The sequence below is a fragment of the Carex rostrata genome, chromosome 21, assembly GCF_964058835.1.
Source record: "Carex rostrata chromosome 21, lpCarRost1.2, whole genome shotgun sequence".
Classification (NCBI taxonomy): domain Eukaryota; kingdom Viridiplantae; phylum Streptophyta; class Magnoliopsida; order Poales; family Cyperaceae; genus Carex; species Carex rostrata.
This window is the reverse complement of record NC_135938.1, coordinates 8,321,389-8,342,771: the sequence shown is the minus strand read 5'-3', so window position 1 is coordinate 8,342,771 and position 21,383 is coordinate 8,321,389. Positions and strand designations below refer to the sequence as shown.

The 21,383-nt window shown below is 35.1% G+C and overlaps 3 protein-coding genes across 6 annotated transcripts; 1 reads left to right on the top strand and 2 right to left on the bottom strand.

Moving 5' to 3' along the window:
- Positions 1–5,940: 5,940 nt before the first annotated feature.
- Positions 5,941–9,848, top strand: LOC144573409 (calmodulin-binding protein 60 B-like). Of its 2 annotated transcripts, none has more exons than XM_078323193.1 (8): positions 5,941–6,164; positions 6,275–6,359; positions 6,451–6,500; positions 6,832–7,331; positions 7,978–8,132; positions 8,525–8,647; positions 9,046–9,181; positions 9,357–9,848. In XM_078323193.1, the coding sequence occupies exons 1-8, from the start codon at positions 6,043–6,045 to the stop codon at positions 9,665–9,667; spliced, it is 1,482 nt and encodes a 493-aa protein (XP_078179319.1). In that variant the 5' UTR covers positions 5,941–6,042; the 3' UTR covers positions 9,668–9,848. The 2 variants fall into 2 exon arrangements, with proteins under 2 accessions (XP_078179319.1, XP_078179318.1); XM_078323192.1 differs by having other exon boundaries at positions 9,046–9,193.
- A 647-nt stretch (positions 9,849–10,495) lies between these two features.
- LOC144573111 (calmodulin-binding protein 60 B-like) lies at positions 10,496–12,698 on the bottom strand. Its single transcript, XM_078322800.1, has 6 exons — positions 12,634–12,698; positions 11,978–12,516; positions 11,579–11,733; positions 11,315–11,437; positions 10,967–11,042; positions 10,496–10,865 (listed from the first exon to the last, which is right to left on the bottom strand). Exons 1-6 carry the CDS (start codon positions 12,696–12,698, stop codon positions 10,642–10,644), a joined length of 1,182 nt encoding a protein of 393 aa, XP_078178926.1. The 3' UTR covers positions 10,496–10,641.
- Positions 12,699–13,611: 913 nt separating this feature from the next.
- On the bottom strand, positions 13,612–16,705 carry FCLY (farnesylcysteine lyase). Of its 3 annotated transcripts, none has more exons than XM_078323190.1 (6): positions 16,104–16,705; positions 15,703–15,876; positions 14,807–15,166; positions 14,497–14,672; positions 14,051–14,352; positions 13,612–13,795 (listed from the first exon to the last, which is right to left on the bottom strand). In XM_078323190.1, exons 1-5 carry the CDS (start codon positions 16,599–16,601, stop codon positions 14,088–14,090), a joined length of 1,473 nt encoding a protein of 490 aa, XP_078179316.1. In that variant the 5' UTR covers positions 16,602–16,705; the 3' UTR covers positions 13,612–13,795; positions 14,051–14,087. The 3 variants fall into 3 exon arrangements, with proteins under 3 accessions (XP_078179316.1, XP_078179317.1, XP_078179315.1); XM_078323191.1 differs by lacking the exon at positions 13,612–13,795 and adding an exon at positions 13,905–13,965; XM_078323189.1 differs by lacking the exon at positions 13,612–13,795 and having other exon boundaries at positions 13,905–14,352; positions 16,104–16,703.
- Positions 16,706–21,383: the final 4,678 nt, after the last annotated feature.

The following is a 21,383-nucleotide window of genomic DNA, read 5'->3' as shown; positions in this document are numbered from 1 at the left end:
GAATTAATTCAAACCAAACCCAAACCTAGCTTGGTTCGATCGAAATGGGTTCAATCATTTTTATGGTTCGAATCTCATAATAACATCGGCCGTCCATTTACCTGATGAAATTAAAATCCAAGATAAAGAGTCATAATTTAACTTAGCCGACACTCCCTTGCTCTCAAATCTCAATAACCTAGTTCTTTTTTCATCTCTCCCTAACTCACTCTCTCTCTGGCTCTAAAATCTAGCTGATGCTCTCGGCGACTGGCTGTCTCTCCGGCTGTCACTCCTCTCTCCGGCCCAAATGACTGTCTCTCCTCTCTCTTCGGTAGTCTCTCATAATTCATACCAGGAAAGCCGTCTCTGATGTATTTTTTCATGAACAATTTTTCAACTTAAAAACACTCATTTCATAGTTCATACCAGTAAAAGGAAGCCATGTGAATTGTCCCGCGAGAAAAAATTAATGTATAAACTACCGGTATAACTAGGACTGCTAAAAAATAATTTAGTTCGTGATTCAATTCGGGTTCAATTCGAAAAATGTGTAGTTCGAAATGGGTTCGGTTCAAAACGAATCAAACCAGGTTCGGTTCGAAATTAATTCAAACCAAACTCAAACCTAAGGTAAATTCGGTTCGGTTCGGTTCGGTTCGTTGCCACCCATAGGCATAGTACAGAGAAATTATAGTAATAGATTAAAGTTTGAAAGAAATAGTAGAGAGAAATTATTTATTTATGTTGTCAGTAGAAAGAAATAAAGTTCCGAAATTTTTATTAATATTAGAAATTAATAAATAATTTACAAATATACACCTTAGTGTGCTGGATTTCAAAATTTATCTAAACCGGTGATTTATATACAAATTTTCTGCAAAATAAGTTTTCAGTTCTAGACAGTCCAATTAAATCTCTGTTTCTAATTTTTTTTAATCAGTTCTAAATTTAAATAAGTTTTCAGAGTTCTAGACAGTCCAATTAAATCTCTGTTTCTATTTTTTTTTTTAATCAGTTCTAAATTTTTTTTGTCAAAAATGTCAGATGAGCAACTGTGTTTCTCACATGATTGAATTAAAAAGAGTAGAACTAGGGTGTTCTTAAGTTCACCAAGTTCTTTGGTGAACTCAAGTCTAAAACTCATCGAATCGGCTTTAAACGACAAATTCGAACCGTTAAAATTCGCTTAATTAATGCGTCTATATGTAAAAAAAAAAAATTGCTTAGAGTCTAGTAGTAAAAAAACATTCAAAAAATGAATGCATCAAAGTTATTAATTTTCTAATTTTGACCGTTTGACTTTATGGTAAATTAATTCAAATGTTTAAAATTTTCACATATAGATACATCACTCGTAAGGTAGGTGGGTTTCAACGATTCGGATTCGTCATTTAAAGCCGATTTGACGGATTTTATACTTGAATTCACCAAGTTGCTTAGTGAACTTAAGAACACCTTAGTTCTACTCGAATTAAGAAGCATACATAACAACAGATTTTATGTACCTGGATTAGTATGCCTTTCTATGTGCACTGTAAGCTCGTAAAGAATTTTGTGAGGTTAATTTCAAATTTACCAAATATTATAAAATCAAATTTTAGTATCTATCAATCTGTTCTTAAAGATAAATTGAGAACCTGGCTTTATAATCTCATGCAAATAAATAATATTTTAATATTAATGCTGGGTAGATAAAATTTTGCATTAGCTAGGAACTGGTATACACTTAGTTCATGTTTGGTTGGGAGTAAAGTTAATGAGAATTAAATTACTTGCTCTATCTTACTTCTCATATTTTATACCTTATTTGATAGTTTATATCATGAATTAAATTAATGCACACGTATAAGTAAGATATTGAAAAATGAACTCAAATCTATGACAGTGAACCCCACAGGTGGAGTAACTTCGAATTAACTCACCTCTCACTCCATCTTACTCCCACATTACTCTTTGTTTGACTCCTCAAGGGCCTGTTCGGCATTTACTGTTCACGTGGGAAAAAACAAAGGAAGCGTCTAATTGTCCACAGCCTTTTGTCCACCATTTGTCCACAGTTTTGACTTGCGCGAATACTGTAAAATTACTTCTACATGCTGTATAATTATACAATATATCACATAATATATATCACTTAATCACAAAACATCCAGCAACTATTTGAAGTGGTCCCATGATAGTTAGAAAAAGATTGCAACTTGCACAACAGGACAAAATAAATGTACTTTCAAACTATACTTTCGGAAATTACAGTTATAGGAAGTTATTGGCAGTTAGAGTTAGTTATTAGCGGTTATTAGCACTGGGTTGAATCTTGTATACTGTAAAATTGAATATTGTATACTGTAAAATTGAATCTTGTATACAGTAAAATTTCCAATTGAATCTTGTATACTGTAAAATTGAATCTTCTACACAGTAAAATTTACAATTGAATCTTGTATACTGTAAAATTGAATCAGCAGAACTGTAAAATTGAATCTTGTATATAGTAGAATTTTCAATTGAATATTGTTCGGATGAGTAAGAAGCCTTTCTATCATCTTTTTCTTCCAGATTTTCACAAAATGAATACTGTAAAATTACAATATGAATACTGTAAAATTACAAGATAAATACTGTAAAATTAACAAATAAATACTCCATATCGCCTTTCTATCATCTCTTTCCTCCAGATTTCCACAAGATGAATACTATAAATTGACAAGATGAATACTGTAAAATTAACGGGGCAATACTATAAAATTAACAGATCAATACTCCATATCGCCTCTCTATCATCTCTTTCTTCCAGATTTCCACAAGATGAATACTGTAAAATGACAAGATGAATACTGTAAAATTAACAAGGAAATACTGTAAAATTAACAGATTAATACTCCATATCGCCTCTCTATCATCTATTTCCTCCAGATTTCCACAAGATGAATACTGTAAAATGACAGATGAATACTGTAAAATTAACGGGGCAATACAGTAAAATTAACATATCAATACTCCATATCGCCTCTCTATCATATCTTTTCACCAGATTTCATTTGAAATGCTAGATCTGTTATTGCATACAACGAAAACAACAAATTCAACAAAAATAACTTACTAGATTTGAATTTTTTGCCGTGCTCTTCAACAAAAACAATTTCTATTCGATCGCGCTCCATGATTGATAAACTTATAACGCTTATTTAATAAACTCACATATCACCTCACATCCAATCTGCCTTAATATAATCCAAATAATCACAAAAATTTAGCTACGCAGAGAGAAATTCAAAGAAGAACAATAAGGAATAAGCTAACCATGTTAAACCGCAATTAATTGTATATTGCATAAGTTGGGGTACACTGACATGTGAATTGACACATATACCCCTCTGTCCCAATTTCTTCCTGCCAACTACTCTGCCATCTTCACTGCCTCGGCCACTGTCTCTGATGCACTCTGGCACACCTTATTTGCCTCTGTACCAGTTATCTTCTTGGCTTTCATTGTGACGTTACGCAGTGTTCTGCCATTGATTAAATAATTCATCAGTTACTGATTATAAAAATCAAATGTAAACATTTATCACTTAGATATATTTGCATAGAGATGAACTCTTCAAATATGATAATCGAAAATTTCCCTGCAATGGTAGCGGTATCAAATATTTGCATAATTTGTTTTCCTTTTGTGTAACTCTTAGATTATTACAGAGTAGCAAATGTGACTTACAATTGTACTGTTGATCTCTAAAGGGATACCGTTGCTAAAAGTCCTTGATTAGAAAAGGAAACGAAATCTAGTGATTCTCTTAGAGCTCGTGCATAGATCGATGAATCTATACCTAAAGGTGTGAGAGATTTTAACCTAAGAGCTTCTACTGGATAAAAGCAGGATGATCAATTAAAACAGAAGACCTTGAAAATTATAACTTGAATCAACTGATAGATCAAACTAGATGATCTCACCTTGCGGATCTCACTTGAAATCTCACTAATGGTGATCTCACCTTGCGGATTTGCTCTCTCACCGGAGAGATTTCTGATTCTCTTCATCCCAGATCCGCCTGGTACGACGTCTTTTAAGGTCTTGAGCGTCTGATCCTTTCTGCCGGCTCTGATGCGACCACCTCCGGTGACAACGGTGAGACCGTCCTGGTTGATTTGGCGAGTGGTGACGATACAGTTGGCAATGGTAGCGCTAGAGGAGTTTACGATTGTGATAGTCGCCGGGAAAGATGAAAGAAATGGATCGGAGGAGAAAGAACGGGAGAGAGAGAATGAGAAAGAGTTGATCGGGAAGGAAAGATGACAGAAATGGATCGGAGGAGAGAAAGAACAGGAGAGAGAGATTGAGAAAGAGTTGATCGGGAAATAAAAGTTCTCTCAGATTTTAGATCGGGAAGGAAAGTTATTATCAGTGACCGTTAAAAGTTGTTGAAACCGCGTTAGAAGGTGTGACCGAAACTGTTATAAGTTAATAGATAAGATCCGGTGGACAAACCGTGGACAAATGACTGTGGATGAAAACCTTTTCTCAAAAACAAATTCACTCAGACTGAATTTTTTTTTTCCCACGGGAACAGTAATTTTTCAGTTCAAAATTTCCCGTTCCTATTCCTATTCCTATTCCCAAGCCTTCGCCGAACAGGCCCTAAACGTGAAGGGGTTTATTCCACCTCCTACTCCGCAATCAAACATGACCTTGCATACTAATCTGAGTACATAATATATGTTATTACTTATTAGGTATCCCCGTTTAATCTAAGTCCATAAGAAAAGTTGCTCACATGATATTTTTGACAAAAGTTTTTTAGAACCGATTTAAAAAAAAAAATAGAACCGGAGATTTAATCTCCAGTTTTTTAATTGAGAATTTAATCTCTGGTTTCGGACTGCATAAAACTATAAATTTTTTTTACAAAAAGTTTGTATGAAACCGGAGATTTAATCTCCGGTTTGAATAGATTTCGAAATTATTAGTATTAATTGCGAGCAGTTAAATCGGTGAGAGATCAGTAATTAATGAGAGAATGAGGTTACGGTACTATGCACGGCTATTTAGATTTTGAAAATCTAAAACTTCATTTAATTAAACCACAGCATATTCAGTTCGTTTCAAAACAGAATCGCATTTACATAGAATTAATGTACTTAATAGATGATAAAGTCAACTTACCATTTTTTTAGATAATTAATTAGTCAACTTACTATTCTTTTTTACAATATTTTTTGATCCTGCGATTGCTTTCTGATATATTCCTCGAAGGCTGAGGAAATTTCTAATTCATGAAAATTCTGAGAGGGATAATGATATCTGCATGCACATCTTATTACTGAGTGGAGTGCTTAATCTTCCTAGCCACCTAGTGGCTAGTCGTTTACTCTGAGAAGAATTTAAATGAGATAAAACATGCAGCCAATCCGAATGAAATGACGGTGTTGATGTAGGTGTCCGGTCCCCTAAAGTAAGTGAAAATTTGAGTCTGTATACAGACCGTCCGATCAACATCCGGTTCCGATCAGACAGTTGGATTAAAACTTAAATTTTGAGTTACTTTATAGTTACTCAAGGGGATCCGATTTGGAGACATCCCGCGTGGAGAAGGGGAAGGTAGGTCCCGCCGCTGCCGGACATCACCTTATCCGACGTCAGCCTGAATTCGTATCACCTAAGGTAACAGAATATTTTTGTTTGGATCAACACCGTCTAAACAGAATCAGCACGAATATTAAAGGTGTTCGTGCGTTTTAACTCGGGCCGGCCGGATTGGCCCGAGTTCCGATCGGACGGCGAAAATATAAAAAGAGATATTATGTTATTTCATGGAATATGGATTCATGTAATCCAAAAGGGAGGGGAACATCCCGCGGAATTTACCCTTTTCCAGTTTTCCTACACACAGACACACAGTGCCACGGGGGAACTTCTAATATTATTTTATATATATATAAACTCTAAAGTCTAAACTCAGTTTAAACTCTGAACGCTCTCCTCCAGGCTCCAGCGACGATTGCTCCAAAGTCCAAAGAAAGTGCACTCAATCATCTACAACAAGAAGAAACTAAGAGTTGGAGATGGATCCCCACAACAAGAAGTGGAAGCGTGATCGCGATTGCCTCCCTCCCACTCCCACTCCCACTCCCACCGGTGCCGACCACCTCTCGCTGCCTATCCGCCGCTGGCAGAGGACTTTACTGTCTGTTTCTTGCTTAAAACCATAAAACCTCCAATTCCCCTCTGCCTGTCTCTTTACATTTTCTCTTCTTCTTGACATTTGACATTTGACAATCTTTTAATTTTTTTTAGGGAGATAAGGAATAATAGATGCTTGCTACATTTGTTGCTTCCTCGTTTGTTTCACGTGCGACTTGAAGATACGTTTCGGAGAGCTGTAAGCCTGTAAGGCTGCTCCTTCTTTTTCCTTAAATTGACACGTGTCTATTGAGTCTTTTTTTAACACCAATTTAATTTTCATTTAACAGATAAGAGAAGAGCTCGCTAAGATGCTTCACTACTGGAATTTACCTTCACAGTGAGCAATTATTTACTGCATACTGCAACCCCCAATTTTAGAATGAGCACCAATTAGGCCAATTGAGAATTTATTCCTCCCCAATTGCGCAATTCAACAATTTTGAATTTATGAACCCTTAAATTGTGCAATATTAAAAAGAGAATCTCAGATTCTCAGATTCTCAGCTTTAAGTTTTTGTTAATTATTGAGTCAATTTTTTTGATTCCATCCTTGGATGGAGTACTAGGTTATTGGTTTTGCTGGTAAACACTACCACCACATGCTACAAGATGTTTCCCTTCTACTTAGACAATCTCTAAGTAATTATTGTTTAATATTTCTCTCACAGGCTGCTACCAGATCGAACCATCAGAGCTCAGTACTGGCTAGTCTTCCTTAATAAGGTCCAAAACCCCACCTTCACAACTGAGTTAGTGAGAGACGAGAAAGGAGACCCCATAAAAGTAGCAATATACGACACGTCCACTCAGACAATCATTTCTCCTGACTGCTTTCTCTCTTCTGCCAAAGTCAGACTCATGGTGCTTAATGCCGAATTCTGGGAAAATAAAGGAGAAACTTGGAGCAGGAGTGAGTTTAATCAGAGTGTGTTAAGGGGAAGGGAAGGGAAGGGGCCTATTTTGAAAGGTGGTAGCCTTACTTTTCGGCTTGAAAATGGGGTTGGTATTTTTGAAAATATTGTTTTTAATGATAATTCAAGCTGGACAAAGAGTGGGTTTCGTCTAGGGGTTATGGTCCAGGGTGAAGGAGAAGAGAGTTATTTGAATGGGGAAAGAGTTCAAGAGGGTGTGAGCGAACCTTTTCGGGTAAAAGACCGCCGAGGGAAAGGTATAAATTTAATTTTTGTATTCTGCACTGGTTATGTTCTTTAGATACCATGTACCTGTACCTTTATGATACTAGTAAGAGATGTTCTAAGGTACACGTAAACTCCATTTCTCATTTGATTTGTAAAATTCACAAACGTAGAGATTTTAATACCTAGTATGTGTTGATGCTGGTGTGCAAATCAAATACTTGTATCTATTACCCTTGTTGGAGGTTGGCTACTCTACTTCAATAAGCATATGAGGGCATATGCTTATAAGTCATTTTTGCATTTTTAATGTCCAAATGGTTGATCTGAAGCACTCAACATGTTCTCCATACTAGAATGTGCTTGGAGACCGAATTTTATATTTTTTGCAATTTTTTTACTATTTTTTCAGAATTTTTCAAAACAGTCATGAAAAATATTAAAAAAAAAAATGAGAAACCCTGTTTCGAAAAATTCTGAAAAAATAGTAAAAAAATTCCAAAAAATATAAAATTTGGTCTCCAAACACATATTAATATGAAGAACATGTTGAGCGCTTCAGATCAACCATTTGGACATTTAAAACGAAAAAATGACTTATAAGCATATACTCTCATATGCTTATGGAAGTAGAATAACCAACCACCCCTTGCTGATTTCATGCTACTTTTTGTGCAGTGTCTCAAAAACCCATCCAGCTGGAGCTGAAGCACAAAGTAGGGAGTCTGAAGAACATTGGCTTAGGTCGTGCTTCTCTCCTCGAAAATAATAACATCAAAACAGTGAGCGACTTCCTCTGGTCATATTACCATAATCAAGCTGAACTTCGCAAAGTAAGGATACTAGCCCGTAGTTATTCATTTATGCTACACTAGCAATCTCAGAGTAATTATAGTACCAGGATCTGCACAGACCCATAATGATACGTATTTTTATAAATTATAATTCCCGTACCCACTAATCCCCAAATAATATAGGTACAGTTAGGATTGAACGAATGCATACTAAGTCATATTGGTTCCAGGACAGACTGATTTTGGTAGTGACACTGACAGTTCTGAGGCCTAACACAATTTGCTAGTACTGGCACCAGGATTTGGATTGTAATTTTGAAATTTTTGAGGGGTATATGTGAAATCTCCCCTATTAATAAATATTGCTTTTTTTATGGCATGGAAGGTAATACATGTTTTCAGCACCCTCTCTCTCACACAAATTCTTTCAGATACTTGGCATCAAGTCCGATTCCGACAAAGGCTGGATTACTGTGGTTGAGCATGCAAAGGGGTGTGACAATGAATTTTGGGCTTCTTACAGTGGCTTCAATAACACTAGTCAGCCTCAAGAGGTTCATTATTATAATATTATTTCCTGTACCAGCTAGTACCACCACTTCTGCTGACGTATGGTTTTCTGTTGTAGTACTGTTTTGTTTTTATCAAAATGACTACACTTGTTTGGTTCCAGGTTTTAATGGAAAAATAAATCAACATTTTGAACCCAAATTGTAACCCAATTCCTTTTGTAATTGACAACAATGCAAATCAAGTATCTCCTCTCCATGTGCAATCAAGCTTTATTAAAATATCAACCGTTGTTCCATTAGCTCTTGATTGTGCAGAGATGCAGACCAACAAATAAAAACTTTCTTTTGTTAGCTCAGAATTGTATGATTATACCTCATGTGACTACCCATTCAACATTTTCGCTTTCTGTATCTAAATTAATGTTATATTTTGGTTTCAGGCTTTACTTCATCCAATGGAAAGGAACATGTCTCTCCCTACAAATTGTGGACCTCCTGTTGTTGGTTCGGGTTCATCAGAGCCAAACCCTCGTGAGAACGATATAATTGAAGATACCGTCTATTCATATTTTCCTGGCGAGAACCCTGGTTAGCCAAACCCTCGTGTTGTCTTTTTTATATATATATATTTTTTCCAGTCCTACTTTTTTGTAACATTTGTATTATGTTGTTTGGCACATATCTTAATTAATGGTAAAGATTTATCAGTACAACTAATACATAAAATTAATTGTGCGAATGCATCTTCCAGGATTGGCTCAACTTGACACTGCCAACAACCAGGTCCAACTGGAAGAGATGTTGGCAAATACTGAATCAACCTCTGATAACATTTTTCAAAGTCTATCAAAATGTGACAGTTTTGACCCTGGCATGTGTGAGGACTGGGTTCAAGAATTCGTGTCAAGCTTGTTAAACTGTGGGGATGTGGGACCACCACTGACACCGCGTAGAAAAAGGAAGATAAAGGCGCTTTTCAGATCAGTCGCCTTCGTGTCTGTTATAAGAAAGCGGGCCAGGATTGTGCCTCCTGCTAACCAAACAACAGTGTCAGCTATTTAATTTATACTCGACATATCATATTAGTTAACTTTCTAAAGACTAAATAGTTCATTGATTTCTTTCTTTGGTTTTAGGTTGTGCGCTTTGAAACTTAAATTATAAAAATAAACCATTATTTCTGGTTCAATTTGTTTATTTGTAATATTCGTTTGATTGACAATATATATATTTTGTTTGAATTTCTTATTTTTTTAACCATTTGATACATGCTTTGGATCTATTAATGATATTTGAGAATTTGAGGGTCTAATTGAAAATTCCCTTGATATGAGATAAAGGCGCTTGATTATGATACATCTGTTGCAGTTCCTAACGAACTTTGCTGTCAGGATTCGTTTGTCTAATTATGCTTATTTGTCTGGGTTTGTATAGGCAGTTGTTTTTTTTATCTCTATTTGCTTGTGGTCGTCTTTTGAGGAGATAGAGAGGCGAGGGGAAAAATATTAATTATTGGCAGGAAGGGGAAGGGGAAGGGGAAGGGGAAGGGAAATGTCAAATGTCCCCATGAAAAAGATAAATGTTAATATAAAGTGATAATAAATATAATGTTTCTTTTGATAATTATCGGCGGGGGATGCCGGATGCGGGGAAATTTGATCTTTTACGGGCTGATTAATGACCAGCTTTCCTCATTGTTAGGCCTCAGTAAGCCCAGAATGTAATTTAGCGGGCCCAACTTTGATTTTTCGGCCTCAATAGGCCGATATTGGATTACTTGTAAACTAAAAGCAATGCGCGTTACCAAAAACATAAAAATCACACTTCGAAATTATGAACATAACATATATATATTTAGTGTTCAGTGCATGTAATTAACATCAAAATGACATTTGCAATCACACCACATGGGTATAATTAACAACAAAATCAAACTAAAGACAGAGAGTTTAGAAGCTCAATTTAATCAAATACAACAAATAAATTCACCAAAAACTTCAACATGGCACACAAACTAAGAGAAAAGGAAGAAGTCGTTAAACTGGAGTCACAATCCGGGCCCGCTTTCTTAAAACTGCCACGAAGGCGACTGATCTGAAAAGCGCCTTCATCTTCCTCTTCCTATGCAGTGTCTGTGGCACCACATAGTGCACATTGTTTGACATGCTTTCAATGAAACCTCTAACCAACGCCTCACATAGGCCAGGGTCAAAATTGTCACTTCTTGAGATTTGTGACCCGTATATTGCTGCCATATCACCTATTATTTATAATAACAAAAGAAATTTAGCTGATCAGTGATCAGATAAACATATATAAATGGGTTCAAGAAAATACAAGGATAATATGAATATATGGCACCTTCAATTATATCGTTCTGATGAGGGTTTGGCTTTGATGAATCCGAACCAACAACACGAGGCCCAACATTCACATGCTGGAAGAACAAAGAAAAATATCACATCTATGTTGTTATTAGTTGGATATTCAAAATAAAATTGGTTTGTATTTGGGCTCATAATGTTACTTCTTTATTTATTGAAACATGAAACCAAATAAGTGAAGTCAATTTGTAAAGAATACAATGAAATTATAAACTGAACATCACACTAATTTGTAAAGAATAAAATGTTATTAAAATCAAGATATATAATCAACCAGAAACGATGGTAAATTCTGGTAAATGAAATAAGGTTATAATGAATGCACCTTCTGGGGCTGACTACTGCTGTTCAAGGCATTATATTTAGAGTGAAATTCATTGGCACACTGCATTGCGTGCTCCACCATTGATTTCCACCCTTTGTCAGATTCTGACTTAATACCAAGTATCTAAAAAATTATCAGAGAGAGAAGATAGTGAAATGAGTATTACCATCAATGACATCAGAAAGTCATATTTATTAATAAACTTATACGAAAAAATAATTAATTAATAATAGCAATCTTAAATCCTGGTTTCAGAATTCTAACCTTGCGAAGTTCAGGTTGCTTGTTGTAATACCAGCTGAGGAAGTCCTCCACCGTTTTGATGCTATTGCTTTGGAGGAGAGAAGCGTGATCTTTTCCAACTTTCTTCAGACTTTGAACTTGGTGTCTGAGCTCCAGCAGGTCCGGATTTTGAGACGCTACAGAAAAAAAACAGCATCAAATTCGCAAGTGTCAAAAATACAAGGATTTAATTTACCCTCCAATACATATACAAACTTAACACCAATGGCACTAAATTTTTTATATGTTTGCGATTTTTGCTCATCAAATGCAAATTGGAGTTTAATGTCTGCCTTTACTTACTGGTTCTGGTAAAACATGCTAGAAGCTTGTCCTGGTAATGGTTACCAACAACACTATAATGAATATCATTATTTATACCTTCCCCTCGACGGTCTTTTACCCGAAATGGTTCGCTCACACCCTCTTGAACTCTTTCGCCATTTAAGTAACCTTCTTCTCCTTCACCCTCGACCATAACCCCTAGCCGAAATCCTCCCTTTGTCCAGCTTGAATTATCTTTAAAAACAATATTTTCAAAGGTACCAAGCCCGTTTTGAAGCCGGATAGTAAGACTAGGACGACCTATCAAAATAGGCCCCCTCCCTTCCCTTTCCCTTAACACGCTCTGATTAAACTCACTCCTGCTCCAATTTTCTCCTTTATTTTCCCAATATTCAGCTTCAAGCACCGTGATTCTGACTTTGGCGGAAGAGAGAAAACAATCTGGAGATATGAATGATTGAGAGCACATGTCGTATATTGCTACTTTTATGGGGTCTCCATTCTCATCTCTCACTAGGTTATCAGTTGTGAAACTGGGGCTTTTAACCTTATTGATGAAGACTAGCCGGTACCGAACTTGGATGGTATGATCTAGCGGCAGCCTGTAAGAGAAATATGAAATTATTATGACTAAACTATTAACAAAAAATTGAAGGTGATGATGAGGCACAATTAATTGTAGCAAGAAAAAAAAGATATAAGAGGAGAATTAAATTAAATTGAAGAAGAGAAGAGAGGAGGGTGAAACAGACTGTACGATCCTCCTCCTCTCGTTGTTGTTGTTGTTGTTGTTGTGGGGATGCATCTCCATCTCCATGTTTTTCAGACTGTAATTAATGCTGCCTTTGCTTATCTTTGCCTTGGCAAATAACAAATTGCTGGATCGCTGGAGGTGAGAGAGTTTAGAGTTTAGATTCAGAGATATTATTCCTGTCGTATTGTGTTGTATATATATTACATTAAAAGTAGGGAGTCGAATTCCACTAACCACAAAAACAAAAACAAAAACAAAAACAAAAACAAAAACAAAAACAAAAACAAAAACAAAAACAAAAACAAAAACAAAAACAGTGATGTGGATAAAATGATTTATAGCTGAATTGCCCTGATTGGGCAATCGAATAAATACAAGCAGCAATTGCTTCTACTTCCATTTTTGTTCCTCTTCTATTTTTTTTCTGGATTTCAAGGCAATATCTTGTTCTATTTGCATAACATGCATATTTAAAAAGAAAAATGCACAAACCAAATGCCATATTTCCACCATTACAATTTACAATTACTACAAGATTGGTACACAGTGGGAATGGTGTTCTACTCCTGAAAAATTATCTTGGCAATCGTCTCTCAAAATGAAATATTATGAACATAACATATTTAGTGCTCAATGCATGCAAGGGTTCATCAAGTTTAAAATTATTAAATTGCACAATTGTGAAGCAACAAACTCCCAATATATATCGGGGTAACAATTTTAGCTAGATCGTTTTCGATTTGTTGAATAAAAATCCTACGGGAGTAAGAATTTTTATTTCTAACAGGTTAATGACAAAGGAGATCCTCGAGGGTGCGGTGCGACATTGACCAGGGTTGTGTTTATATATTAATTTTATAGTATTTGTTTGAGCTCCATTATTTAAATATACAAAGCAATCAATTTCTAATCTGCTTCCGACTTGAGGAGGAAAATAAATAAATAAAGGAAATAAATAAGAGAGTTAATTGTGTTACGCTTCAAATTAAAGAATATAAATTTTGAAACGAAATTTATTCACCTATTGAAATTAAAATTCAAAAACAAGACAAAAACCTTTCTTCCCCTCCCTCCCCGTCCCCCAATTCAAGAGAGCGCATTTACAAAATATTAGCCTTAAAGGGTCCTAAGAAAATTACAAAATTGTACATAAAAACATACTCTTAAAAATTCAAGAGAGCGCATTTACAAAATATTAGCCTTAAAGGGTCCTAAGAAAATTACAAAATTGTACATAAAAACATACTCTTAAAAATTCAAGAGAGCGCATTTACAAAATATTAGCCTTAAAGGGTCCTAAGAAAATTACAAAATTGTACATAAAAACATACTCTTAAAAATTCAAGAGAGCGCATTTACAAAATATTAGCCTTAAAGGTCCTAAGAAAATTACAAAATTGTACATAAAAACACACTCTTAAATATTACAATGGAGAACACCTCATTAACCATTCAAAGATCAGTGTGAAGGAATTCTTCAGAAGAACTAGGCAATGGTTTTATATTCTGATCAACTGCAAATTGCAAAAGCCTAGATGTGATAAGCCTTGCCATGTTCTCAGCCGCAACAGCACTAGTTTCAATGCAACTAGCAGCACTTTCAAATGTATTAATGTAATATAGATGTCTTTGATCTAATAAAAATGGTGCAAACTTTTCAGGGGCTTCATAATGGGGATAAGCCGGCCAATTTATTCGAACTGTCTCCTTCCTTACACTGCAATTAATTTAGAAACAAGGATGCAAACACTGAATATCAAATAAATAGAAAGTAGACAAAAAAATTATAGACCAGGATAAATGTACAAATGTAAATGTCAAGATAACGTGCCATTTTTTTATAATAATAATTTCTGTTTACCTAAAGAGTTGATCGAGTAAGCTGTCGTCGAGCTTAGCACGGGAAAAAATCTTGTAAGCAAAATCTTCTTCATCATATTTCTTCAAGATACTTATGCTTGAAAATGGTACATCAGGAGTCTCGAGCGTACCAACTAGATCTGGTATATCCTCAACGGAGCTGAGGCCAAAATATTTCTACAGAAAAGTACCACATATACTGTTCAAATTATTAAATTTGTTCCAATTGAGGTCAATGAGCACAAGTAATAGCATTAAAAGGGAACACTCATGACAACAATTAACAACAATGTGAGTTATTATGCACTTACAGGATTTAGAAGTCCCCTAATGAAGGTAGTATAAGTATGCTGCATCCTTCTAGAAGGAAGTGAAACTGGGGGCACAAACGTAATATTGACCTCATCCAGGGGCGTAGCAATAACAGTTACATCACATTCATACTCCTTTCCTTTATCAGATGCTAGCACATAATGGTCACCTTTATCTGAGATTGATTCTATCCCTTCATGGAGGTGTAGATTAGGATTTGTTAATTCAAGTAATCCCTTGGCTAACAAATAGTTACCTCCCTTAACAGACCAGAGATCGGCATTTGAACCCGCTAAGGCAACTGCACCTGCTAACCCGCTCATGGCCACACTCTGACCGTAGTTGATCCTTGTTATCACCTTTTTACGAAATACGGATAAACAGTCAGTCCTTGCAAAAAATAAGTTTAGTGTTTACATTTTTGGGGCTGTGCATCAAATAACAATTTGACTATATTTTCAACTATAATGCTATGTGTTTTGGATTATTAAATCCCAAATAATAAGCCCTAAACCAAAACTAATTCTTTGTATTTTTGGAGTACTCACAACTAATACATATTGTTAGACTAATCGACAAATTTTACCACAAACCAGCTCTTGCTTTTCTAAACCCAAATTGAACTACAATCAAACAGATTTAAATCTGATTTCTAAATGATTGTGTCATGAACCGGTCAAGTTATTTGAAGGGAAGAAATCAGCAGTAAATTAGTCATTTTTTGGTTGGATATTAATATTACAAGATTGGATGATATTTGCAACCAACCCAGAGACTGTTGGGTGTCAGTAACAATTTTGAGAATGTCCATTGTAATTTGCAAATATAACAATATTTTAGTGTAATTCAGAAGAAATAAAGTTCAAAAGAGAAAATTTCACAAGGAAATGCTCACAGTTACAAGCTCAGAGATTAAGCGGGCACTCAAACCGGCATCAATTAGCTCCTGTTCAAGTGTTCTCTGAGTAAGGGCATAAAGGTCATTCCACTTTAGCATTTCTTCAACTGTCTCAAAAATCGGCCTCTCTTCTGGTTCCTTGTAGAATAATATGAATTTCTCCAATAATTTCTACAACCAAGAAGAAAAAAAAAACATGTTAGCACCACTAATGAGGTTTATTTTCTCAATTATGAGCCTTATTTGATTTTATTCTTCAATAAACTCATTTGATTATTAAGCACAATTAAGCCACAATAATGCAATTAATTACCGTTGCCCCCAAATTCAAACATTATCATTCCAAACCTTATCACCTCTATAACAAATATTACGGAAAGAACCAGACTATTTCTTACAATGACAAATCGCTGCATTCGATACAGAGAAAAGCCATATCTCTTCAACAGCAACAAAGCATCAGCGATATCGTGCCACCTCTTGTAAATTGCCGAACTGCTCTCGGGTGGTGGTTTTAAGGTTTTAAAAACAAAACCCGACCCGTCCCAGATCCCAAGCCAATCCGCCCCGTCGGGGTCGGCCCGGTCCAACCCAAGGAGCTCGGCGAACCGGATCGCGTGTAGATTCTGCCCATGTATAATCGACGCCCCAGCGTTGAACAAATCGCCGGAGATGTTGATCGGGGCTGTGCGACCGCCAACCTGACCTCTCCGTTCGAACACGCGAACGGAGAGATTGGCCGTAGGGATAGCGGTTTGGTTTTGGAGGAAGAAGGAGAGAGAGGAGCCAGCGATCCCGCTGCCTATGACGCAAATGGAGGTGGGGAGTGAGGTGGCGGGACTGGAGAAGAGGAGGGAGAGGAGGAGGAGAGATAGGAGGAGATGGGATGTGGCCATGGCGGGAGTAGAAATTTCAACGGAGAGAGAGTTGTTTGCTAGTTGGGGTTTTAGTAGCGGGCTCACAGTGGCTGTTAGCTTAAAAAAATATTTCCAATCACAATGTCGAGGTGCATGAAGCCATGACATATTTTATCAGAATCGAACCGCACACTGATTCGCTAAAATTTCGAGTCTACGGTTTACTAGTTGATTCAACTGACGAATCATTAAACAATTGACAACCGCTGAATTGTTAACATAGTGGGATTTAATATTTAATTGCTATCTCTTGCCTGACCGTCAATTAGAAGAAATGACAGTGACTATGGTTTTATGGGCTAAAAAACAATACGATTCATATACAGTAGTTGTTTTCAGTTTTTTTTTTTTTTTTTTTTTTTTTTTTTTTTTTTCTTCTCTCGTGGTGTATTCACATCCAGATGATCAGCGGCTCATGAGCGGGGCACGTCGTGTGGCAGTTCACCATTTAGATTGTGAGGAACTCGTGATGAACCAAAACCTTCGCACATTGTTGTACTTCGGTAATACAAAATACATGCCGGATTGTTCAAAACAAAGACTGCTCAAAGTAGTAAGCACAGGAACCTCAATGTTCCATAACAAAATAAAATTAGAAATGTTTGAGGATTAACTCAGTTAAGATATCTAAATCTTATTGGGAGGCCAAGTGGCAAGTCAAAGAAAAGCTTAGAGGAAGTGACAAGTAATATGAAGTTTCTACAAACCCTATGTATTATAAGCAATGATCCTAATTTCTCACGGGTTCCTGATTGTGTATGGTACATCAACACATTTAGGCATGTCAATGGATCACCTTTAGAAGTGCCACCGTCAACAAAACTAACAAATTTGCACACGCTTCCAACGGTGATTATTAAAGAAGCATGGGAAACAGAGTTACCTCATCTACCTAATTTACGTCGTTTAAGTTTTAACCACCGATCATCTTCATGGGGTGCAATTGTTACTTTCCTAGACACATTAGAACACCTGATCTATCTCCACATCACCGGTTCTCGTATTCCGGTAGACATAATTGACATGAGGAGGTCCCCATTTTATCAGCATCTACAATCTCTCGAATTACGTGATTGGTGCAATCGACAGACCCCTAATGAAATAGCCATTCATGTTAGCATGTTCCTCCTCACCTCACTTCTCTTACCATTTATAATTAATTTCCAGTTCCATCAGGATATAATGTCAGTACTGGAGAAGCTACCATGCCTCAAGGAGCTCGTGTTAATGAAAGCATCCACTAATCGAAAAATAAATTGTTTGGCTAAAGGCTTTAGCAAGCTAGAAGTCTTGGAGCTCTGGGACTTTACCTTGTTAGAGGATTGGGAGATAGAGGAAGGTGCTATGTCCATTATTAGAGAACTCTCAATTAATAGGTGTAGTCAATTGTGTATTCCTCACTCAGGGATTACGTCACCTAACCAGCCTTCAAACATTGAGGGCCTGTTCGGCCAGATCACTATTCACGTGGGAAAAAATAAATGCAGTTCAACTGAATTTTTTTTTCCCCACGGGAACAGTGTTTTTCAATTCAAATCCCGTGCCCGCGCCCATTCCCATTTGTCGGCCGAACAGGCCCTGAAGTGGAGGGAGTCGGATCGTGGAAGTAAGAAAAATGATATCTTCAACTTGCTAAAAAATGTCGTTACTTCAAATGTTCAAATCAATGTATATTAATTTCAATCCAATTTGATATTTGTCATTGTAATTTTCTCTTAAAGTTCTTGTTATTTGTGTACTCTGCATGTATTTTTTAATTTAGTGACTCATTTTTATTTTTTCTTTTGAAATAAAATCATATATTCATTATTGCAACTTGAGCTAGCTTCTTAAATATATATAGTTTACTAACGTGGTAAATAAAATTATGCTGAAAGAGCACTAAATGATAAAGTATATATGACAGACCAAAACAAGTAATAATATAATACAAAGCACGACAATTTTTTTTTTTTTTGGAAGCGTCTAATTATCCACATACTTTTGTCCACCATTTGTTCACAGATTTGACTTGCGCAAATATTGTAAAACTACTTCTACATACTGTATAATTATACAATATATCACATAAAATATAGGGTAAATTTCGCTGGAGGTCACTGAACTTTGTTATTTGTCACGAATTGGTCACTCAACTTTGATTTGTCCCTTTTGAGTCACTCAACTTTGTTATTTGTTCCAATCAAGTCACTCAACGTTTTCCATCCAAATTTTTAACGGAATATGCTAATTCCGTTAGTTTTTTGGATGGAATATGCTAATTCCGTTAAAATTTTGGATGGAATGGGTATATTCCGTTAATTTTTTGGACGGAATAGGAATATTCCGTTAAAAATTTGGATGGAAAACGTTGAGTGACTTGATTGGAACAAATAACAAAGTTTAGTGACTCAAAAAGGACAAATCAAAGTTGAGTGACCAATTCGTGACAAATAACAAAGTTTAGTGACCTCCAACGAAATTTACCCTAAAATATATCAGTTAATCACAAAACATCTAGCAACTATTTGAAGTGGTCCCATGATAGTTAGAAACAAATGACAACTTACACAACAACACAAAAAAATGCACTTTCAAACTGTACTTTCCAAAATTACAGTTATAAGAAGTTATTAGCAGTTAGTATTAGTTACCAGCAGTTATTTTGACAAAAAACGTGATAAAAAGGCAAAATTAAACTTTTCAATTAATTTTCTTTATTCTTTTTTCTCGATCTAATGAACACACAAATAAATCATCAAAATAATGAATACTATAAAATTGACCACTTTAACTATAAAAATAAAATGTACAAACTATAAAATTACAGACATGCAAAATTTACAGATGAAAACGATAAAATAAAATGTTGAAAAATATCAATTTTCAATACTGTAAGAATATCAAGTTAAACTGTGAAATCAAAAGGTAAAAACTATAAAATTACAAAATTGTAAAATTAGCAGATTAAATAAAAATAAAAAAATGTCAATTTTCAATACTGTAAAATTATAAACTTAAACTGTGAAAATAAAAAGTAAAAACTATAAATTTACAACAATATAAAATTAGCAGATGAAAATGATTAAATACAATTTAAAAAATATAAATTTTCAATACTGTAAAATTGTGAATTTAAACTGTGAAAACAAAATGTAAAAACTATAAAATTTCAATAATATAAAATAAGCATATGAAAATGATAAAATAAAATGTAAAAAATACAAAATTTCAACTTCAACTACAAAAACAAAACATACAACCTACATACAATCAACACTGTAAAATTTCTAAATCTAAACTATAAATCAATTCCATGTATACTGTAAAATTTCTAAATCTATACATACATCCATCACCTGTTCAACAAAATCATAATATTCACCACACACAACATCTGTTCAACACAAAACATAATATTCACTACAAAATAGCAAACCTAATTATATCATTCAACATTCAAAATAGCATAAAAAAAAACTATGAAAAAATAACTTTTACATTCAAATCGACGATATTATTAATTCAGCCTCCCTGTTTGATAGATTTTATAAAATATTGTAGAGTCATAAGATGAATATTGTAAGTCGACAAGATGAATACTGTAAAACTACAAGGTCAATATTGTAAAACAACAAGATGAACAGTCGATCCATCAAAAATTAGAAAACCAGACCAGATCGGCAGTTGTCATATTAGAATAGGGAGATTACGCAATTACCTTAATCTCCGTAAAACACCACTAGGAAAGGAAAATATTAGGTACTAAAAATAACAGAAATATCCTAATTGTCAATGTCTCTTCAACCAGATCCACAAAGCGAGGATAAGACATCATCTCGTTGACGACCGGGTCATCACGGTCGTTCCTGAGATCCGCTGTGATTTTTTTTTTTAAAAAAATGCCAACTAAAAAAAATTCTGAGGGAGCAATGGCCTTTGAGCAGAACTTTTTTCCCCAACTTGAAATCACCTCCAGCACACAAGACTTCCTAGCCAGATCCCACCCGTTTATTTATTTGAAACTCGTACTAATTCAATCTTAAAACTTTCCTCCAATTTTATGTAAAGATCCATTTTCTGCCTATACATCATCTCCAGACATTTCGGATTGTTAGAAAAAGCCAAAAAGGTGAGGTTTCGGACGTCGGATTAAGATTGACCGAATTGGATGGCTCAGATGATTGACAGGTGCAGGCCTACGGTATTAATTTGAGTTTGTAAATTCTCCGAAATCATTTTTCAAAAGCTAATTACATCAAGTTGTGTAACTTAGAAAATAAACAATTGCAAGTTCAAAAAATATATGGACAAGTAAAGTTGGGAAAGCACTTTCACTTACGTGCCAATGCCCCACAATCAAGCTTTAAATAACCGGAGCAATTAGTTGCACATTTTTACACGAGTGGAAAAATAAAATGATCAATTTTCATCACAACGCGCATGCTATATTTTCACAGCAGAAAAGATGCTCCCTTGACAGTACTTGTCACAGCAAAACTATATATCCATTGCCACTTTGGACATCTCCTACAGCAATAGAAATACATCAAGCTTTAAAAATTAAAAGTAAATGAGGGAATTTCATGTACACCCCTCCAAAATCTCGAAATTATGTATTTCTAATTTTAAAGTTAATATCATATATATCTTTATAAATTTTAAAAACTCACAAATTTACTCAATTTGTTGTGACTTTTAAAATTTTGAAGAGTAAATATGATATTATGAGTTTTAGAGGGGAAAATACTTAATTTTGAGATTTTTGAGGGTACATGAAAT